General features: G+C 53.0%; 1 protein-coding gene across 2 annotated transcripts in view; it reads left to right on the top strand.

Moving 5' to 3' along the window:
- Positions 1-20,502, top strand: part of CORO2B (coronin 2B) — a 106,024-nt gene that overhangs the window by 46,385 nt on the left and 39,137 nt on the right. Inside the window, exons 1-2 of one of the 2 annotated variants that reach the window (XM_004577947.2) lie at positions 3,413-3,516; positions 4,307-4,507. In XM_004577947.2, coding sequence (XP_004578004.1) covers positions 4,307-4,507 — 201 coding nt within the window. In that variant the 5' untranslated portion in view covers positions 3,413-3,516. Of the gene's footprint in view, positions 1-3,412; positions 3,517-4,306; positions 4,508-20,502 lie in introns of those variants that run through there. The other variant, XM_058665328.1, reaches the window with a different exon arrangement.

Below are 20,502 nucleotides of genomic sequence, written 5' to 3'. Positions count from 1 at the left end.
ACAATGCCTGCCCCCCAGACAGAGCTTTCTCACTGGTTAGGGAAGACGGGGGTGAAATGAAAACTGCCACGGTATGTCATGAACTTCTTGACCCTGCAGGAGGTTCAAGGTTGAGTCAGGTGACTCTGGTCAAGGGCAGTGTGGGACAATGGATGGAATGCCCAGTCCTTAGAGGATAGAGTTCCCCTGTGTCATTCAAGTCATACAGGCTTTTTGTGCTTGAACAGCATACCTGCTTTTGCCACCCCGGCTGGAGACCCTCCCCCATCCGTCCCCTCTTCCTGTGACAGGTCAAGGGTCAGATAGCAGGTCACCTTTTGGCTCCTGCCCTACCACACTGTTTTCTGTGTAACACTTCTTTAACTTGTGTCTGGAGTCCCAGCAGAGACAGCCTCAGAAGGAGACTCTTCTCTCCCTACACACCCTACTCCCTGCCCCCCAAGCCGCCTGTACCTGATGTGAGCCACTTGGAGGTAGGGGATGGAAAGTCAGAGCCCTGGGGTTCACACATGCCAGACCTTAACCCACAGTGTGTGTGTGCACATGTGTGCTGTTGTGTGGGCATGTGTCTGTTGTGTGCATGCATGTGTGTTGTCTGGGAGTGTAGGAGTTGTATGTTTGTGTGTACTTGAGAGCGTGTATGGGCACCTGTTCTGGCTTCTCAGACCCTTAAGCCTCCTGTCCACCACCCAGACCCCCGCTCAGGACAAAGCCTTGACCCCTGGCCTGTCACTGCCCTGGCTCACATGTTCCCTCGGCCTCGCCCCTCTCCTTCCCATCCCTTATCAAAGCCAAGAGACTGATGGAGGAGACATTTCAACTAGAATAAAATCCAGACTAAAGATTGAGAGGCTGGTTTTATAGGGAACCCTGGAATGAGTCTGAGAACAGCATGAGCCTACAGGAGACGGAACACTGGGACACTTTGTGAGGTCTTAGGACTTCAGAGTTGATGCCATCAGCATGTGTGTTACAGGTGAAAAGACACGTGAGAGGTCACAGCCACATACATCACATGGACCTCTCGATAAAATGTCATGGAATAGGTGACCCTTGGGAACTTTGAATGCAGGCAGATGTTAGAGGACATTAGGGAACAGTCTGTTTCTTTACTGATGACAGTGTGTGGCTGTGAGATGCATGCTGGTGGAATAAGCAGGCAGGGGCATGCTTTCGGCAAGGCTGTCCCTGGTAAAAATAAACACCAAAAACTACAGAAGAGAGAAGGCATGGGGAGGAGAGGGCATACAGGAAGGACAGGGACAGCTCAGGGAGGTGACAGGCCCGTTCCAGGGTGAGCAGAGATGTGGAGTGCAGGATGGCAGGCTCCCAGGGTGGTGCCGGGCTAGGAAAGCTTGGTGCAGACTTGTGTGCAGGCTTTGGGATGTGTGGGACCCACTCACCAGCCACTGGGGAACCCTACCCTCCCAGCCACTGTGGAGGGCCAGGCTGGGCCTGCAGCCAGCAAGTCCTGGACACGACACACTCCAGTGTCTCCAGGAAAGAGCTAGGGCCTGCCCAGGTCCATCCTGGGGGACAGATCGGTGAGAGAACATGCCTGCTGAGTGCAGACCCCAAGTCCAGGGAGGCAGCATCGATTTCAGCTAGTGCTGGCTGGGCTGGGGGTTAGGAGATGGCAACAATGAGAGGGTGGCAGAAGAGGCAGGGGAGGCTGGAAGAGGAAGGGGTGGCATCAGAAGGAGACGGGCAGGGTTGAATGTGGGTGCTGTGTATCAGCTTGGCTTGCCACATGCTGGGCACATCACGGGCAGCTTGCATTCATTCCCCCAAGCCCTGGCGGTGGCAGGTGAGTGGTATTAGCTTCTTCATATAGGCGTGGGTGGAGGTGGCACAAAGAGGTGAAGTGATTCGGCGAAGTCAGACTTCATGAGTGGCAAAGGTGGGATGTGCATGTTGGTCCGCCTGGTACCTAATGATACCTGTAAGAGGTCCTGCAGGGCCAGCTGCCCTGGGAGGCTTCAGCTTTAAGTGCTGGGCCACTGGGTCAGCCAACAGGCTCATGCTATCATCCTAAGGATCTAGCCCCTACCTGTGCTTGGGCTGCAGACGGACTTCGCGTCCTTTGTTCACTGGTCTGCACGTGCTTGTCCTGGGGAGGACAGAGTTGTCCTTGTCTATCTCCCCACCAGGTTGGGCTGCCTTTGGGGGTGCTTGGGCTGGCTCAAAAGGAGACTCAAACCATCCTGCAGTTGTGCTGAGCAGGCCCTACCATCACAGGCTGGACATCCCACATAGTTCTGCCTTCACAAAGGGCTAACCTGGAACAAGCAGGGACAAGGTGCCCAACAACAGGTGCTGCTTTCAGGACCACGGAGGTCCACCTGGAGCCAGGCCTGGTGTAGGAGGGGAACAAGCCCTCCCGTTGTTGTGCACCAGCTGGGAATTGGAGTGAACAAGCCCAGCACCTCCTCTCTCTGCAGCAGGAACTGTGCAATCTGGCCTGTTCCACCTGGAAGGGGCACACTGCCTCCTTGCTCAGACAGAACTTTCTTGCCAAGTCCACTAACCACCCGCAGTGGATGTGTTCTTCCTGCTAATTCACTCTTCTTCCCCTTAGCACTTAGGAAGTTCTCCAACTGACATACAATCTGCTTTATTTTTCTAATGCAAGTCAAAGTAAACATGTGACAGCATGAATTGAAAAGGTCACCTCTGTGTTAGGTAGAGGGACCTGGAGTGGCCACCTGGGCCTGTGTTTTGAGAGCCCACAGGGACCCACCGGGCCCCCATCCTGTGCTGTCATCTTTCTTGCATGACTTGGTCCAGAGGGCCTAGGACAGGGCTCAGAGCAGAGAAGGCAGGTGAAGAGGGGTGTGGTGTGGGCAGGGAGATGTGGGGAGCTGGGGCCTGGCCCTGCCGGAATGAAGCTGGCCTTGGGCGCCTGGAGGAGAGTTGTGGAGCTGGAGGAGAAGGATTTGTAGGAAGGTGAGGTGCCTTTCCCGAGCTTCTCTGTGTTAGATTCCAAGCCTTCCTCTGTGGCCCAGCTGCTGGCTTGACTGAAATCAGGATAAGGCTTTGTTGTCATTCAGATTCCCAGAGTTGGTTTCCTGAGTGGATGGAGGCATTTCCTCTCACCCCACTCCTTAGCTTGGGAAGTTCCAGGGAAGACAGGAGCTTGCCCCTGCAGTCCTGGGATGGCGTGGGAGGGAGGTATCTCAGGCGCATCAGAAAGAGGTCAGGGCAATGTCTGTGGGGCCAAGGGCATGTTCGTTTCAGAGCACACCAGTGAACCTCTCTGGACACCAGGTGGCCCCTGTGATGCATGTCTGCCCCAGGAGCCATGACCCAGCTCTGAACTCTCCCTCCACTGCGAAGCCAGACTCCATGGAGAGTTGCCTGTTCTGTCCTACAGCCAACCACACCTGCACTGCTGTGCCCAGCCAGGGGCGGGCACCAGTGGAGACAGAAACATCTGTCATTGGTTGGTTGGCACCCGTGTTGTCCTGGGTGAGCGTGGAGGGCTATGGAGGGTTCCTGCCCCTTTCTCTAGAATAGGTGCTCTTACATGTAAATGGGGTTCCATCCCAGCCAGAGGACGCGCAAGGAAATTGAAATGGTTCGTGCAACTGGGGCTGCCATTCTCCTCGCCCACGAATATTGAACTGAGAGTCTGGACTGGGACCCAGGAACTAGTATCTCTAATCAGAGGTGATTCATTGGTCTCCCATTGCCCCAGAAGGGCATGGGTGGGACTCTTGGATCTTTGTCAGTATTCATGGCCCTACTTAACTGTGTGGCCTTGGGCAAGTCACTCGACCTCTCTGTGCCCAGTGGTGGTGATGTATAGGACCAAGAGAAAGCTGGGATGGCCCTGTCTGTGCACTGGATACTCCAGAACCAGAGGAGGAGATGCTGAGTGACAGGTCTCCTGGAGCACAGAGAGACGCCCTCCCCTTCCCAGGCCCTGCCATCAGCATTGTGGCCCCATACCCCCATTTTTATGAGCATGAGCCTGAGCACAGTTTCAGAGTGCAGGAGGCAGTACCTCTGCGGTGCTGCTTTTCTGTGGTGGGAGGTCCCTGCGTTTCCAGAAGGTGGAGGACCTGTGGACTAGATGCAGGGAATGTTGAGAGCCTCAGCCCAGTCCCCGGAGGACTTCCTCAAAGGCTGAGTCCTCAGGCGAGCAGTGCACACACGGTGGTCCCGGAACTTCCTTCCTGCAGGAGGCAGGGTTTGGGGGCTGGCACCGGGGCTTGCCCACCTGCTGCTGCACCCCTCCTGCCAGTGTCTCGGCCCTTCACGACGTCACGGCCAGGCTGACCAGCGTCTCTCTGACCCCTGACAGATGTCCTGGCGTCCGCAGTACCGCAGCTCCAAGTTCCGAAACGTCTACGGGAAGGTGGCCAACCGTGAGCATTGCTTTGACGGCATCCCTATCACCAAGAATGTGCACGATAACCATTTCTGCGCTGTCAATGCCCGCTTCCTGGCCATCGTCACTGAGAGCGCTGGGGGCGGCTCCTTCCTCGTCATCCCCCTGGAGCAGGTAGGTAGGTGGATGGTCCTGGGGTTTTCCCCAAGGTGTGACCACAGGACCTGGGAGGCCTGAGATATCTTTCCAGAGCCTGGCATGAGTTGTCCATGGGCGCGAGGGAATGGGGTATGCCACGCCTCAAGACCAAGTGCAGCTCTATGGTTCTGCACCCTGGATGTCCTTTGTGTATGCAGCTGGATAAAGATTGAGCCCTGGGTGCCTTGGTCAGCTGCAGGACTGGCTTGGGGAGAGCTTGGAAGTGGTCCCCCTGTCCTCTACCTTGTGCCTCCAGGTCTCCCCACCCCTGCATGCATGGTTGCCTACGTGCACGGAGCCGATTAAATCTGCAAAGACTGGATCATGAAATTTTTAAGCTGCAACAGTTCAGGCGGAGTCCCCAGAGGCCGGTGGGAGGTCACACGCTTCAGGGAAGGTGCTCGCTGTCAGTTCCCCGTGTTTATGCCTGAGTTCCTCCTTCCCACCCTGACTCATCCGCACTCCTGCCCTGGGCCGGAGCACTGGCCGGGTGAGAGGGGGCAGCTGTGTGCAAATGGAAGCCCTGGTTCTCCACTCAGTTGGCAGCTGGTGGTGGAGCAGCCTTTCATCCCTACCTTCCCACAGGTGTGTGGGGCAGTGCGGGGCACAGGCTTGGACAAAGCTTAAGGCAGTGCTTCCTTCCACCCCAGGGGCCAGCAGCAGGGACACGGGGGACAGAGCCTTACAGGAACACAGGGGGCAGAGTGGGGGAGAGAGCTCGAGGGCTTGGGCAACAGTGGGGACTTGGCAACAGCTGGTCTGACTTTTGCCACTTGCCAGGCTCATGGCCTCTGCATCCTGTCGTGCTAAAATGGGCATCATAAATCCTTGTCTGCACCTGCGTCCCCCGGGTTGCTGTCTGGCAGGGCAGGGATGTGCAGGTTCCTGGTGAACACCCTTACACGTGTGGTGGTCGGTGGCTTTTTTGGGTGGGTGGGGGAAGTTGTTTGCTGAGCTCCTCAACTTTGCAACCCTCCCCCACCACAGAGACAGCAAAACTGCCTTCTCGCCGCTGGCCTGAGCCAGTGACCTCGGGCCATGTCGACCTGGGGACTGGCCCAGCGCCCTGCATCCACTGTGGGCTGAAAACCCATGGGCCGCTTCTCTCCCGGCTCCAGCTCCACAGCCAGCACCCTGCCATACCTCACTTCGTGGCTTACAAGGGTCAACTGTCAGTGCCTCACGTCATGACAAAATTGCTTGCAGATGGACTAAAGATCTAATCCTTAAAGGGAGAAAGATAAGCCACAATGCATTAGAAGAAAGCGGGGAGCAATTTAAAAATCGTGCAGCAAGTCAGGCTTCCCTAGCAAAACGAGAATTCCCAAAGATGTTCAGGACAGGATGAGCAATTTAGAATAAATCTTGTTTTTTTTTAGAAGATTTATTTATTTGAAAGGCATTACAACAGGGATGAGGGAAGAGACAGAGCTCTTTGATCTGCGGATTCGTTCCCCAAGTGACTGCAGCAGCCAATGTCTCAGTCAGGCTGAAGTCAGGAGTCAGGGGCTCACAAATACTTGGCCATCTCCCATTGCCTTCCCAGGTGTATTGGTAGGAGGTGGAGAAACCGGGAGAGGATCTAGCTCTCTGAATCGACTGTTAGGGACTTAACCCGCTGTGTCACCACATCAGTCCCTAGAAGATGTTAATTTTTTTTCAAACATAAAGTGAGTACACTCTAATGAAACAAATTTCAAAAACACCACCACGTACCTGAATACAATATTTGCAGAATATAATGGAAAAAAATTGTATCTAGAATTATGAAAACTTAAGAAGGAAAAAAGGAAAAGAACCTCCCCGCCTCCAAAAAAAAAAAAAAATGGGTAAGCCATAGGAACAGGCAATCCACAGGAGATAAAGTGTGTCTGTTTACCTGCTCATTGTGACCGTCTTCAGCACGGCCACAGTGAGATGGTGACAGGTGTGTGACCGTCTTCAGCACGGCCACAGTGAGATGGTGACAGGTGTGTGACCGTCTTTAGCACGGCCACAGTGAGATGGTGACGGGTGTGTGACCGTCTTCAGCACGGCCACAGTGAGATGGTGACAGGTGTGTGACCATCTTCAGCACGGCCACAGTGAGATAGTTCAGATCTCTCCTGGCCAGACGTTAAGTGAGGCGGTTTGGCAGGTTCTCCTTGTGTTCAGAGATGCACTTTCACCTCAAGAATGCATTCTGCAGAAATGTTCAGCATGTATAATACAGACAAGGAGAGGTCTTCCACGTGCTGGATCACTCCCACAAGCCCACCTAGCAGCTGCCACTGAAACCAGTAAGCCTGGACCTCAGGTCAGGTATCCCCCGTGGGTGGTCAGGAGCCAAGTATCTGCTCCCTCCTAGGCTGGGCCTCAGCAGGAAGCTGGAGCCAAGACTGGTGCCAGACTTGGATGCAAACCCTTGATATGGGGTGTGGGTGTCCATGGGACACTTCTGTGCCAAATACTTTCTTGATTCCTTTAAAATATCAACAGAAATAAATTTTTTTCTATCATTGCTTCAAAGTTCCTAACTGCTTCCTCTCAGTTGCGTAATGATAACAAAGTATTTCTATGCTGTTAGCAACACTGGTCTGGAGTGCGACCAGCTTTTATAAATACTCACGAACTATAGAAAAGAAAGTATTTTAAAAAGAAGGAAAGAAAAGCTTATTTAAAAGAAAGTTACAGAAAGAGAAAGGGAGGGGAGAAGAGAGACATTGAGAGTCTTTCATCTGCTGGTTCATTCCCCAAACGTCTGCTAGTAAATTCTGGTTGAAGTCAGGAACTTTTTAAAGATCTCTAAGGTGAGTATGGGGTCCCAAGCACTTGGATCATCTTCTGCCACTTTCATAGGAGCATCAGCAAGGAGCTGGATTCTAAGTGGAGCAGCCAGGACACCAACTGGCTCTCAAACAAGATGCCGGTCGCTTAACATACTGCACCACAACACTGGCCCCTAGAAAACTAACTACTATTGACAGGGTATAAGATGCTCTGTGTACAAGAAATCTTCAAAAAGTTCATGAAAGAGGCATACTATAAAAAACAAAACCAGGGTATTTCAAAATGTTTTTGCAACAAGGTAAATATATTTTAATTACATTTTTCCACAAACTTTTTGAAATCCCCTTTTAGAAATATTGATATCTTGGGGCCAGCTCAACAGGCTAATCTTCTGTCTGCCATTGCTGGCATCCCATATGGGCACCAGTTCCTATCCCAGCTATTCCACTTCCGATCCAGCTCCCAGCTTCTGACCTGGAAAGGTTATGGAGGATGACCCAAGTCCTTGAGACCCCGAGGGAGCTCCTGGCTTTGAATCAGCTCCACTTTGGCCATTGCAGCCACTTGAGGAGAGAACCAGCAGTCGGATGGTCTTTTCTCTAGCTCTCCTTTTCTCTATAAGTCAGCCTTTCAAATAAAAATAAATAAATTTTATTTTCAAAAGAAGGAAATATGTGACATCTACGTATGTATCCACTTATGTGGAACAGCCAAGTGTCTTCAATTGGATTCATTTTCCATGATCTATTTAGCGTGAGAGCATGGCTTACCTTCCCAGCTGACTTCTCTTGTTTCACTCATATTAAATTTTCACATCACAAAAGTACTCAATGATTTGTGCAACATCTTTGGAATAGTGGAAAAGCAGTGAACTACTGCCATTCAGGTGTCTGAAGAAGGAAGCGGGACTTCAGGCTTGGGACACCCACACAGAGGGATCCTGTGCAGTCCGCAAAAGTGAGGAAGCTGGAATGGTCATTCTTGAATGATCTGGCTCAGGACTGCTTTGCACTCTATTATCTATTTATCTATCTATCATCTGTTTACTTATTTGAAAAGTACAACCTTTATTAAGGAGAGAGAGAGATCTTCCCTACACTGATTCATTCCCCACCTGGCCAGGGTTGGGCCAAGTGGAAGCCAGCTTGAGCCAGGAATTCAATCTTGATCTCCTACATGGGTAGAAGGGGCCCAAGCTCCTGGGCCATCCTCTGCTGCTTTCCCAGGTACATCTGCAGGGAGCTAGACTGGAAGTGGAGAAGCTGGAACTTGAACTAGTGTTCTTATATGGGATCTGGGCCTCCCAAGCCATGGTTTTCCCCGTTACGCTGCAGCGCTGGCCCGGAATGGATCTCTTGATCTGCTGCCTGTATCTGCCATGCACCTGGGCACTCAGCACTGCTCCCAGTGCTTGTGCCAGAATCTGGCATTCAGTCGGAACTTGAAGCAGCCACAGGGAGAGGGTTTGGTGGAGAGGGGAGCCTCTGGCAGGGTGGGAGCATGAGGAAGGACCCCGGTGGCAGCGGTCTACATGGACAAGGGTTCAACTGGGCAAAGAGGAGCTGCCTAGCAATCTGGACCAAACCCTGCCCTTCGCACTTGGCAGTCTGCTGCCCCTTGCAGCCAGGGTTGAGCCTGCAGGCAAGGCGGGAAGAGCAGCTAATAACCATAGCTCTAAATTCAGAGCCCCCCTTGCATATCCGGCAGGGCCGGAGCTGTTGCACACTGGTCAATTTTCTAGGAGGAAGAAATTTATCCCATGTTTAGCTCCAGCTCGCTCCTGATAGGATTTCTCCCTGAAGGTAGTTTTCCGTAATAGTGAATACAAACACAGAGAGGATGGTCACCCCCGACATGCTCCAGGGGTGGGCATGAACTCAGCCCTCCCTTTGCTCCTCTGCAGCCCCAGAAGCACGTCAGCCTTGCTGGTTCTTTCGTGTGTCCTTGTCCCTCTATTGTCAAGGCTGTCTTCTGGTTCCCTGCTTGCTTTACTGGGACACTGGGAGGTTGGGGAAGGGGGAAGGTTCAGGACCCCCAAATCCCTGCCTGTAACCAAGCCTTTTGGGATGTTTTGAGGGAGCTTTTTTTGCCCTTTATGAGAGCACTGCAGAGTCAGTGAACAAAATGAACAACTCAGTTGGGTTCAAAGAATTTTGAAACCCAGGCATGGTGTTTGCATATTAAGCATCATCCCCAAGCTTTTTAAAGTCCTTTAGATTGTCCTCCCTAAGCCAGATGGCCTGAGATCTCAATATTTGGGGGATCACTCTTTTCTGCAAAGTCAGAGGATCTGTGTCCAGAAGAACGAGCAACAGCAGTCGTGATGCTTGGCTTTGCCAGTTCTAAGGATTCTTGTCTGAACAGATCCCCCCAGCTGGTAGGAACGGCCCCTGGGGGAGGCTGAGTCTGCAGACCAGGCAGGAGCTGAGCCTGAAGCCTGCTGCCTGGTCAGCGCAGTAGCTGGATCAATGCCAGCTTGCTTGGTTCTTGTCCCACGACTTGCTCACTGCCACGTTGCTGATGTGCACATGGCTTCTAGCTGGCAGATCTTGAAGGAGCAGACTTGCTTTTGCTGGTCGGAGCTCATGTCCAGGCTTCTGCCAAGAAGACCAAAGCCAGCTGCCAACTCCCCTGGCCTGGACTGGAATGTTAAGCTGCAGATGGGGGAGCAGTCAGATTTCTGGTTCCTGGCACAGCTTGGGGGGGCCCTTAGAAAGATTCCAGAGATGAGGCGCTGTGCCCAGCAGCTGATCCATCCCAGTTAGCCCAGGGCGCCCCAACCCTTTCCCTGCTGCCTTTCCCAGACCCAGGCCAGGCCTGGAAGCTCAGCTTCCCATGCCAAAGCTGTAGCCAGCTGCCCGGTACCCCAAATGGCACTGGCAGGAAGAGGCACAAAAGCTGGCTGGAAATCAGGAGTGTTCTGGGTTCTCCTGGCACCCAGCTGTTGTGAGCCCCACTTGGACACTGGAAGCCAGGAGAGCAGGCTCCTTAATCCCAGGCAAGAGCAGCAGATTTTGCAGGGACTTCCCATGTGAAGAAGCAAGGGAGAGAAGGAAAGAGGGAGAGAGAGAGAGAGAGAGGAAGGATTCCATGGCAACAGCAGCAGTAAGAGGCTGGGGAGGCGCCCTGGAGCAGGAGACCAGAGTGGTTGGCATCAATCCTTCAGAGCCTTGAGGTTGGTAAGGGGCCAGGCAGGCGTGCCATTAGTGGGTTTGGTAAGCAGGTGTTCCCTGAGAGGGTCAAGAAACCTGCCCCCTGCTGGGTAGAAGGAGTTTTGCAGCAGGTGCATTGCACAGGATCAGAGACCATGGGGGCAGCAACACCTTCTTGGCCCCAGGCTATCACAGGCCTAATCACTGCTGGGCATCCTCCCCAGGTCTCCCCAGCCCTGCAGGAGTGAGCGGAGTACAGATGAGCTGCAGCACAGAGAGGAGCAAAAGTGCAGGGGAAGGGCAGGACCTGGAGCAGGAGGTGGCACAGGGCAGCGGCTGGGGGCAGAGGCTCTCCAAGACAGCTCTCTGCCTCACCACTCAGCCTTGCTGTGCCACCAGCTTGGCTCTCTGCATGGTGCCAGGGTTTTGGACCACGTGACCTCAGGGGTTCATTGTAGCCCTAACGGCCTGTTCCCTTCCAACACCATTGCTTTCACCTGGGTCCTCCAGAGTACAGAATACAGAAAGGCCCCTGCAGCCCCCTCAAGGCCCTCTCAATGCTGCCAGCCTACCCCTTCCATGCTCTGGTTCCCATTCGGAGGTGTCTTACACTGTTGGAATGCCTTCTTACCTCTGCGTTCTTTACTTTTTCGTTAAGAGCATTATTTTCATTTAATTTGAAAGACGGGGAAAGGCGCAGAAAAGACAGAGAGGGATTCTCCATCCACTTGTTCACTCCCCCAGATACCTGAGGGGGTGGGGCAGACTGGAGCCAGGAGGACTGAGTTTTCCATGTCAGTGGTAGGGACTCAAGCATTGGAGCCAGCATTCTTAGGCTGTGTCTGAGCAGGAAGCTGGGTTGCAAGGGGAGGAACCGGGGCTGCAGTCCTGCACTCTGATGTGAGATGAGGGCGTCTCCAGTGGTAACTTTGCTCCTGTGCCAAATGCCCTCCCACCTCTTCCTTGTTTTCTAGACAATTGGTCCATCTCTCTGTCCATTTTATTGGACACTTATTGTAGTTCAATCATGGTTCTAGGCCAAGGCTGCCTCCGAATGCAAAGCCAAGTCCTTGTCCACCTGGAATTCGGTCCAGTTGGTGGCCTTTCCTGGACCACAAGGGCCGTTTCTGGTTTACGCAGGCTCCCATTTAGTGTGGCTGCTGTACAATGGGGCACAGGGCTGACGTGGGGCTCCATCTCCCCTGAGCTGGCAACGCCTCCCCTCCAGGCCCCTGCAGAGGCTGCCCAGACTGAAGGAGACCACATCCTCTCCTTTGAGCCCCATGGCCTGAGCTGCTCTTACAACTCGATCCAGGAGCGGAAGGGCCGGTTCCTCCATGGTGCCCATTGCGCTTGATAAATCATGGGAAAGGAAGCAGAGAAGATGCTCAGCCCAGGCTGAGGCCTTCGGTGCAGTCCCAGGTCCAAGGCCCCCACCACAGCTAGAACCGAGCCCCACGACTGGGAGACCCCAGGCCTCCTCCCTGCTCCCTTGGGTGCACAGTCTCCCCATCTGTGTGTGTAAGGTGTGTGTGTTGGGGAGGATTCAGAGAACATCTTCCAAATCCATGTTGCAGATCTTTCCTCACTCCTGCTTTGTTCTTCAGGCTGCCTTGCAAGCCTGCTGCAATTTGCATCTCAAAGCAGGTGACAGCATGAACGTACAGTGAGTGACTTTGGGAGAAAGGGGGAGAGGGACAAGTCCCAACTTCACTCCGTTTGACGGAGGCCTGAGATTGACAGCTTTGCCTCCTGTTTTTCCCTTTTTTGGAAGAATGGCTGCTTTTTTTTTTTTTTTTTTGAAAAGTGAGAGGCAAGCTTCTGCACAGAACTGGAAGTGCAGCTCCTTTATTTGAATTCAAGGACAAGGGGTGCAGGATCTGGAGCTGTGGCCCAATTGCTGGGCGTTCTGGGAGGTCAGACTCCACATCCCTCACAGTGTGCCCTGTGACTCTCGGCTGCGGCTCTAGGCAGTGTGGTGACCCTGAGAGCTGTGCACACTGTCACCCTGCCCAAGATGCCTGCTGGGATCTAACCCAGTTTGCCTCTCTGCTCTGCCCTTCAGTTCCCTTCCAAGACCTCACAACTCCATCCCTCGCTATGAAACCCTCCCTAGGCCCATGACCGCTCTGGCCCTGGCTTCCCATGTTTGTATAGTAGTAATGGCTCCTGGCTCACAGGTGCACTGGTGATTAAGGAGAAGCAGTGAGTGTGCAAGGTGTAAGTTGGTTACTGCAGCCTGGGTGCTCAAAACAGGGGAACCCCTGGGAGCAAGGAGCTGTAACCCCCATACACATCCCAGGCCTGCCTACTTCCCTAGAGCTGGGCTGTCACCAGGGTTCTATGAGATGTGGCAGAGCCAGGCTTTGCCACCGTGTTAGGCAGACAGCCTAATAAAGCTGAGTTTGCAGCACCCCCTGTTAATCTTCAGAGTAAGGCCCTGGTTGGTGGGAAGACAGGGGTGTGGGAACCAGGATAGCCCGGAGACTGGCTGGCTCCCCAGTAGGCACAGGCCTATTGGACTGGCGTGAGCTGAAGATTCATGCCCTGAGCTGGCCTGAATCCCTCCTGTGCTCCAGTCCGTGCCCTCGTGAGCCTATGCATGCACTGCCCCAACTGCGGCTGGCGTGGACACAGTGCCACATTCTCCAGGCATCTTTCCATGTGTGCCTGTGTAAGTCCGGCCCAGAGAGAAGGGTCCTAGCCTTGCCTGCCCAACCTGCCCAGCCGCTTGTTGGGAACCTTTGCCCTTTGTCACTCATCAGAGCCCCAGACCCCTCTCCCTGGATGTGAAGGGTTAACAGTGCCCTGCCTTCGCCAATGGCATTTGTGTCTGGTCAAGGTTAAGATAAGACTAAAGGGGCCACTGAGGAGTGGAATTTCAGTCTGCGGGGAGAATGTCCACCCAGGATACATCTACAAGCCCCTGAGAGAGGCCCACCAGGGACTGATTGTGGGGTCCACTGGCTCAGGGCTGCAACTCTGGGGATTCCCTGCAACCCTAGCAGCTGCGCCCAAGATCCAGCACTTCAGGGAACAGAGGTGACTAGGGCGAGTGGCACTAAGGTGGGCTGGCTTGAAGCAGAGCCTCTCTCCTAGAGCCAGGGGGACCAGAAGACCCCATCACAGGCTCTTCCTGCTGCAGCTTCCGGAACAACAGAGGGCTCTGGGGCCCCAGGGCAATTTCTGGGGTGCCCGGATGGCCTTGCTGCTGTCCCTGCCCCCATCTCCATCCTGAAGGTCACCTTGATGTGGGGAGGGAGGAGGGGGTTGTGTGCCCTGTTACCAGCCTCTTACACAGTCTCCATCTCTCTGTCCTCCTCCACTCCCTGTCTGTTCCGCTTGGCCAAGACCTTGATCGCAGTTGCTAAGCAACCTGTGCCTGAGTTTCCCAGTGGGTTGTCAGGTAAACCACGGAGGAGGAAGAAAGGGGGCAACAACACCTAGAACTCTGACAAGGCCCAGAGAGGGCAAGATACTTGTTCAAGGCTGCACAGCTGGTTTGTGCTCCACAGGTTGGATGATGGATCTGGGAAGCAAACCCTCAGGAAGCCTCACCCAGAAGACCCCCAGGCAGCAGCAAATCCTGAAGGATTTCCTGTGAGAAGTGCCCCCTCTCCTCAGGATGCCAGGTGCTTAGGTGCCCAGGGCCTGGGCTCCAATCCTGGTTCTGCCATTCACTGGCCACAAGCTGTGGGTAAAGCACTTCCCTGGTCTATGCCTGCTTCCTCCGATAGGAAATTGGAGGAGCGCTGGTTCCAAGTGACTCAGCAAGGGTCTTTGCACACACTGCAGGTGCCAGGCCAGGCATAAGCCCCCCCTCCGTGTGTGTCACGCACATGATGCCCTGATAGGCCCTGGCACCTCTTCCCCATCTGGGACCCAGGCCCCCACTCCGCCTCAGCGTTCTCCATCTCATAGCAATTCTGCCTCCATTTGATTTTTATTATTTTTTTTAGAAGATTTATTTATTTTTATTGGAAAGGCAGATGTACAGAGAGGAGGAGAGACAGAGAGGAAGATCTTCCACCCGATGATTCACTCCCCAAGTAGCCGCAACGGCCAGTGCTGCGCTGATCCGAAGCCAGGAGCCAGAAGCTTCTGGCCACGTCTCCCACGTGGGTGGAGGGTCCCAAGGCTTTGAGCCGTCCTCGACTGCTTTCCCAGGCCACAAGCAGGGAGCTGGATGGGAAGTGGAGCTGCCGGGATTAGAACAAGCACCCATATAGGATCCCAGCACATTCAAGGCGAGGACCTTAACCATTACTCTATCACGCCGGGCCCCCAAATAGCCTTTAATTCTGTTTTTCTATGACCTTTTAAAGTCTCCACGTCTGGTAAAACATTAGGGAAACTTCAGTTAATTAAATAAGAGCCATAGACACAGCCAACAATACGAAATGTGCTTGTCAACTGTGAGCCAGAAGGGTGATTGTCAGGTGGTGTTTGGGCCCTGAGTGCATTTGTTCAGGAAGTCACATGGTCAAATGCAAGTTCTCATTCACAACCCTGGTTTCCAAGCTGATGGGCGATGGGCCTGGACAGTGCTCTGGGTTAGTGGCCTCAGGTGGTGTGGGAAAGACCTCTGATATGCTCTGATGGCAGGTTCCCTCAACCCTTACTGGGGTCTGTTGCCTGTGGCTATCAACAGAAAAAAATGCAGCCTTTCCCATTGGGGCACTTGGCTTTTCCTCCCACCCAGGCTGGCAGATCTCTGATGAAGGAGGCCTGAGATGAAATCGGAGGGGGATGTGGTCACTGTAGAGCATCAGGAGAGGGGGTTGGCTGTGCTTGGAGTGTGGGGAAGAGGGGCGGTGCAAACAACCTGGGCTCCCCTTACCCCTCTGCACAGACTGTGACCCAGGTCAGTCCCTTTGGCCCATCTGTGCCTCAGTTTCCCCATCTGCAGAGCACGAGACGTTGGGCAGTCTTTCCAGTGTGGACGTTCTGGGAACCTGTGTCTCTCGCCTGGAGACAAAGGCCCCAGAAGCTTGCAGTTCTGCGGGAGTCCTGGACCAGCCAGAGGGAACAGCTGGGGCTGGGCTGGCCGGCTCCCAGTCGATTCAGGGAGGAGGAGGAGGAGGACGAGATGCGGGGTGCTCTCCAAAGCGACAGCTGGGTGAGCCTGGCTGGGGGCCCCCTCCTCGCCTGCCATCTGTGCCTGCTTCCAGTCCAAGGCCTCCAGGGGGGTTGTGAGAAGAGGGAGAAGAGAGGAGGGGAGAGCCTAGGGCTGGGGAGCCACCTGGGTAGAAGGGGGAGGGGCTGGCCAGAGAGAGTTTGGGGAGTTGCTGGCTCTTGGGTGCTTAACCCTTTCCACACTCCCCACCCCTTGCTGGTCTTAGAGATTTCTGGAGAGGGAAGGATTGTGAACGGCTTTGCTGCCTTGGACATGTTTCTTACCCTCTCTGGCCCTTGTTGTCCTCCTCTGTCCCACAGACATAATTTTTGAAGCCTGCTCTTGGGACCGGGACAAGGTTTAAGCAACAAAAGTAGACAAAATGCTCCCCAGTGTGGTTGCTGACAACGGCAGGCATCTCCCTGTGGGTTCAGGGGTCCAAAGAGATTCACACCTGGGTCTGTGTGCTGTTTCCTGTTTCTGGGAGTGCAGCCGCGAGGCCTGGTAAGCTCAGGGCCAGCGGGGGTGATGGACTCCCAGGCCCCCAGGCGCAGGGGACTGGGCTGTCCTCACCCAACACCCATAGGCGCATGCTCCCACTCACTTGGGGTGATTCATCAACTTATTAATGGATGCTTCTTTTCACATGGACAAAACCTTCATTCCCCCCCAGTTGAAACCTCCAGAGTAACAAAAAGGCATACAGTGAGGAGTCAGTCTCCCCCGCCACCCCAAACCTCGCTTCCACATGGTCCTTGGCTCCCTTATGGGAGGCCCCTGATGTCATTGGGGGTCCTGCCCCGAGCTGTGGGCAATGGGCCCTCTGTCCCTGCAGGTTCTGCAGTAGCAGATTCAACAAGCCGTGTCCTGGAAACTTTAGAAAGAAATCAGATATGCTGTGAGCATGGACAGACTTTTTACTTATTAGAAAGGCAGAGCACCAGAGAGAGAGGGAGGACAGAGAAAGAGTGATCGTTCATCAGCTGGTTCATCCCTCCAAGGATACAGCTGCCAGTGCGGATTCAGGCCAGAGCCAGGAGCCTGGAGCTCCATCTGGGGATCACATGTGAATCGTGGGGACCTAAGGGCTTGGGTCATCTTCTACTGATTTCCTAGACACCCTAACAACGAACTGCTTGGAAAGTGGGGCAGCTAGGACTTGAATCAGCGCCTTGATGCAGGATGCTACTGCTGCAGGCCGTAGCCTAACTCTCCATGCCATGTCGCCCTGCCATACCTTTCTCGTCACTGCCTGCTAGGCAGTATAGTGTAACACCTGTTTGCATAACATTTGCTTGTGTTGGGTCTCATAAGTAATGTAGAGATGATTGGAAGCATACGGGAGGACATTGTGATGACAGGGAAATGCCAAGTCCATTTGATGTGAGGGACTTGAGCGCTGGGAACTTTGGGTCAGTGCAGGGGTCCTAGAAGTGACCCCCCCCAAGAGGTTGGCTGCACCTGCACTTGTATATTCCAGTGCTAGTTAGCTTCTCATTCCTACAGTGAAATGCCCGAGACCATCAGTTTCTGAAGACAGAGGCTTTGGCTCCAGGTTCTGGTCCAGAGTCCTGACCCAGGCTCCTGTGTGGTCCCTGCACACAGTCACACCTGACAGGGGCACGCCTGACTCTAGCAGCTCTGCTCTGTGTGTGTGTGTGTGTATCTCCTTTTTTAAAAAAATAATTAATATTTACTTACTCTTACTGGAGAAGAAGATTTACAGAGAGAAGGAGAAACAGAGAGAAAGATCTTCCATCTACTGATTCACTTCCCAAATAGCTACAAAGGCCAGTGCTGAACCAGTCCAAAACTAGGAGCTTCTTCCAGGTCCCCCATGTGGGTGCAGGGTCCCAAGGCTTTGGGTCATCCTTGATTGCTTTTCCAGGCCACAAGCAGAGAGCTGGATGGGAAAGTGGAACAGCCAAGACACAAATGGGCACACATACAAGAGGTCAGCGCTTACAGGTGGAGGAGTAGCCAGTTGAGCCATTGTGTATCCCACCCCCCCACAGAGTCACCAGATTTTGATCCTGGGGAGGCTCCATTAGTGACCTGATCTAATCAGAGTCAATTCCCAAAGGTCTCCTCTAAGCATTGTCCTGGAGTAGGTGCGCTCCCACGCTCCTGTGGCATTGTTTGCATATGACTTCAGGGGTTGCACTTCTGCAGGTGTCCAGGAGCCAATGCGTGTGTCCCACAGCTCCATGCAGATGTGGTCAACGTCCGTGTCCACACAAAAGCGACCCACTGCTTGCACCATGCTCTCTGCCTGTGGCTCTCCTCCTTGAAGCTGAAGATCTTGGGCGTCTTGCCCTATCACATACAGCGAGAATTCCACGTTCGTGCTCACAGCCACCCGGCAGCCCACATACGTGTTTGGACCATCCCTGTGAAGCCCTACTTCTGCCAGGCTTCCAGGTTTGCAGCGTCATCAACAGTGCTCCAGGGGATCTGTTCAGTGTATCCACAGAAAACACGTGCAGACACAAGACACATGTAAACAGAGATGTGTGCACACACAGACACATACACACTCATGAACGCACAAGCACACACATACTCACACATACACATGTCTACACATGGACATGCACACATACCCTGATTTTATCTGACGTTGCCACAGGCAAAGACTTCATAACTGGACACAAGAAGGAAATAACTATCAAAAAAAAAAATCTGATCAGTCAAACTGTGTGACTAGGTTAAGCTTTTTGTCCTTAAGATCCATGAAGAAGGTGAACAGGCAGGTCACAGGCAGGACGGCCTTGGTCTTGCTGTCTGAGTGTGCTATCCATGCTGTGTGAAGAACTCAAACATGAGCAAGACTTGAACTTGGGCCAGAGTCGAACAAGCATTGGGTGAAAGTACTCCTGGGTCCTTTCTCAAGGAAAAGTTCAACTGGTGTATTCAATAAGAATGAGGTTTTCTGTGTTTAGGGCTAGTTTGCATTTATTTCTTGCTCTTTAGTTGTTGATTGCTTCTCACCTGCTTGTCAGCATGAACGTGCCCATCAGAATTACTCTGCACCTGCCAGGAAGGCCACAGCCTGAAACCCTGACAGCCTTGGGTGTTGCCGACGTTGGGGAGCAACTGCAAGTCCCATAGTCAGCTGGTGAGAGCCACTTTGCATGAACCTGTTACAGAAAATGTGTACACAGACCAATAAAAAGGCTTGTGTGGGTGACAGCATTGTGGCCTAGCACGTGAAGTTGCCTCCTGCGACCTCAGTGTCCTGTGTGCCGGCAATGTGGGGGGACTCAGATGAAGCTCCTGGCTTCAGCCTGGCCAGTGCTGGCTATTGCAGCCATCTGGGAAGTGAACCAGTGAATTCTATTAATCATTTCTTAGCTTGCCAACTTCAATGGCTTGGGGCATTGTTAGATAGGTAATCTTCCCACCGAGCCTTCCAGCACTCTGATGATTTCGTTTTGCATTTGACTTTGTGATGTGCCTAGAATTTATCTAGGTGTGCAACGTGAAGTGTGTGTTCAACTTAATTTCTCCCAGGTGGCTAACCAGTTTTGCACTGTATCGAGCCGTGGGTAAGCCACCTTCCCCCAGCACAGGTCTGAGAGACAGTCTCTGCCACATTCCCACATTCTGCATTTCTGTCTGTTGTAAGGGTGTTTCAAAGACTCTGCATTTTTTTCCACCACTGGTCTCCCTGTCCATGCCCTGGGACCCCAGTCTACTTTACTAAGGCTTTCATACCCGCAGGGCTGGTGACCACTCGTCGTTATCTCTCCCCAGACACTAGCTGGCTCTTTCTGCTTATTTTTCTACTGTATTTAATTTAATGTTTATTTATTGGATAGGCAGAAAGAAAGGAGCAAGAGTTCCCATTTGCTGGTTCACTCTGCAGATGCCTGCAACGAATGTGGGTGCTGAAGCCAGGAGCAACCAGGTCTCCCGTGCAGCGGGGAGGAACCCAATCCTTGAGCCATGCCTGGGGCCTCCGGAGGTCTGTGTGAGCCAGAAGCAGGAGTCAGAAGCTGGAGTTGGAGGCTTGAACCCAAGTGCAAATGGGCGTGCTAACTGGAAGCTGAGCTACGAGGCTGCAAGGCCAAATCCCAGTGTCTGTTTCTATAGATAGCCCCCCAAAAATCTTCTTGACAGTTTGATTGCGAATTATGCTCAATTTGAAAATCAAGGAGAATGGCAAGGCTTATAATGTTGAGTCTGACTATGAGGCTTGTTCACTTTTTCTAGTCTTTGTAATCATTTTTGTAGCATGTTAAAAAAAAAATTAGGTACGGTTCTTCCACTGTGCGTTTCTTACTACAGGTGTTTAAATCTTTGTGGCGCTCTGTCTGGAACTCCATCCCCACTGGGTCGGCTGTGCCTGGTTGTACTTGCCTAAACCTTGGAGTTTCTGAAGCTAATGAAGAGCGCAGTCCTCACTGACCACACGCTTTCCCTGTAGTAGTAGCTTTCAGGGGTTTGTCTCGGCTTTTCCAGGGATGCTGTTGGATCCTGGACAGACAGTGATTACTTGGCCTCAGTATTTGCCATTTTATGCCTCCGGTGTCTTTCCCATCTGTCTTGGCTGTCACCTACAGGGGAGTGTTTGATCAAGACGTTTTGTCTTTTTTTAAAGAGGTTTGTTGTTGTTGTTTTGTTTTGTTTTGTTTGGAAGGCAGATTCAATAGAGAAAGAGAGAGGTCTTCCATCTGCTGGCTTACTCCCCAAATGGCCACAATGGCGGGAGCTGGACTGATTCAAAGGCAGGAGATTTTTCTGGGTCTCCCACATGGGTGCACTTGGGCTATTCTCTACGGCTTCCCCAGGCCATAAATAGGGAGCTGGATCGGAAGTGGAGCAGCAGGGACTCAAACCGGCACCTTATGGAATGCAGCCACCACAGGCAGAGGCTTAATCTACTGCACCACAGCACTGGCCCCAGGTTCCTCTTGACTTGAACAGTAGTA

Source organism: Ochotona princeps, chromosome 6 (assembly GCF_030435755.1).
Source record: "Ochotona princeps isolate mOchPri1 chromosome 6, mOchPri1.hap1, whole genome shotgun sequence".
Taxonomy (NCBI): domain Eukaryota; kingdom Metazoa; phylum Chordata; class Mammalia; order Lagomorpha; family Ochotonidae; genus Ochotona; species Ochotona princeps.
Note: the sequence above shows the minus strand (reverse complement) of the source record. Positions and strands in the feature narration are given on the sequence as shown.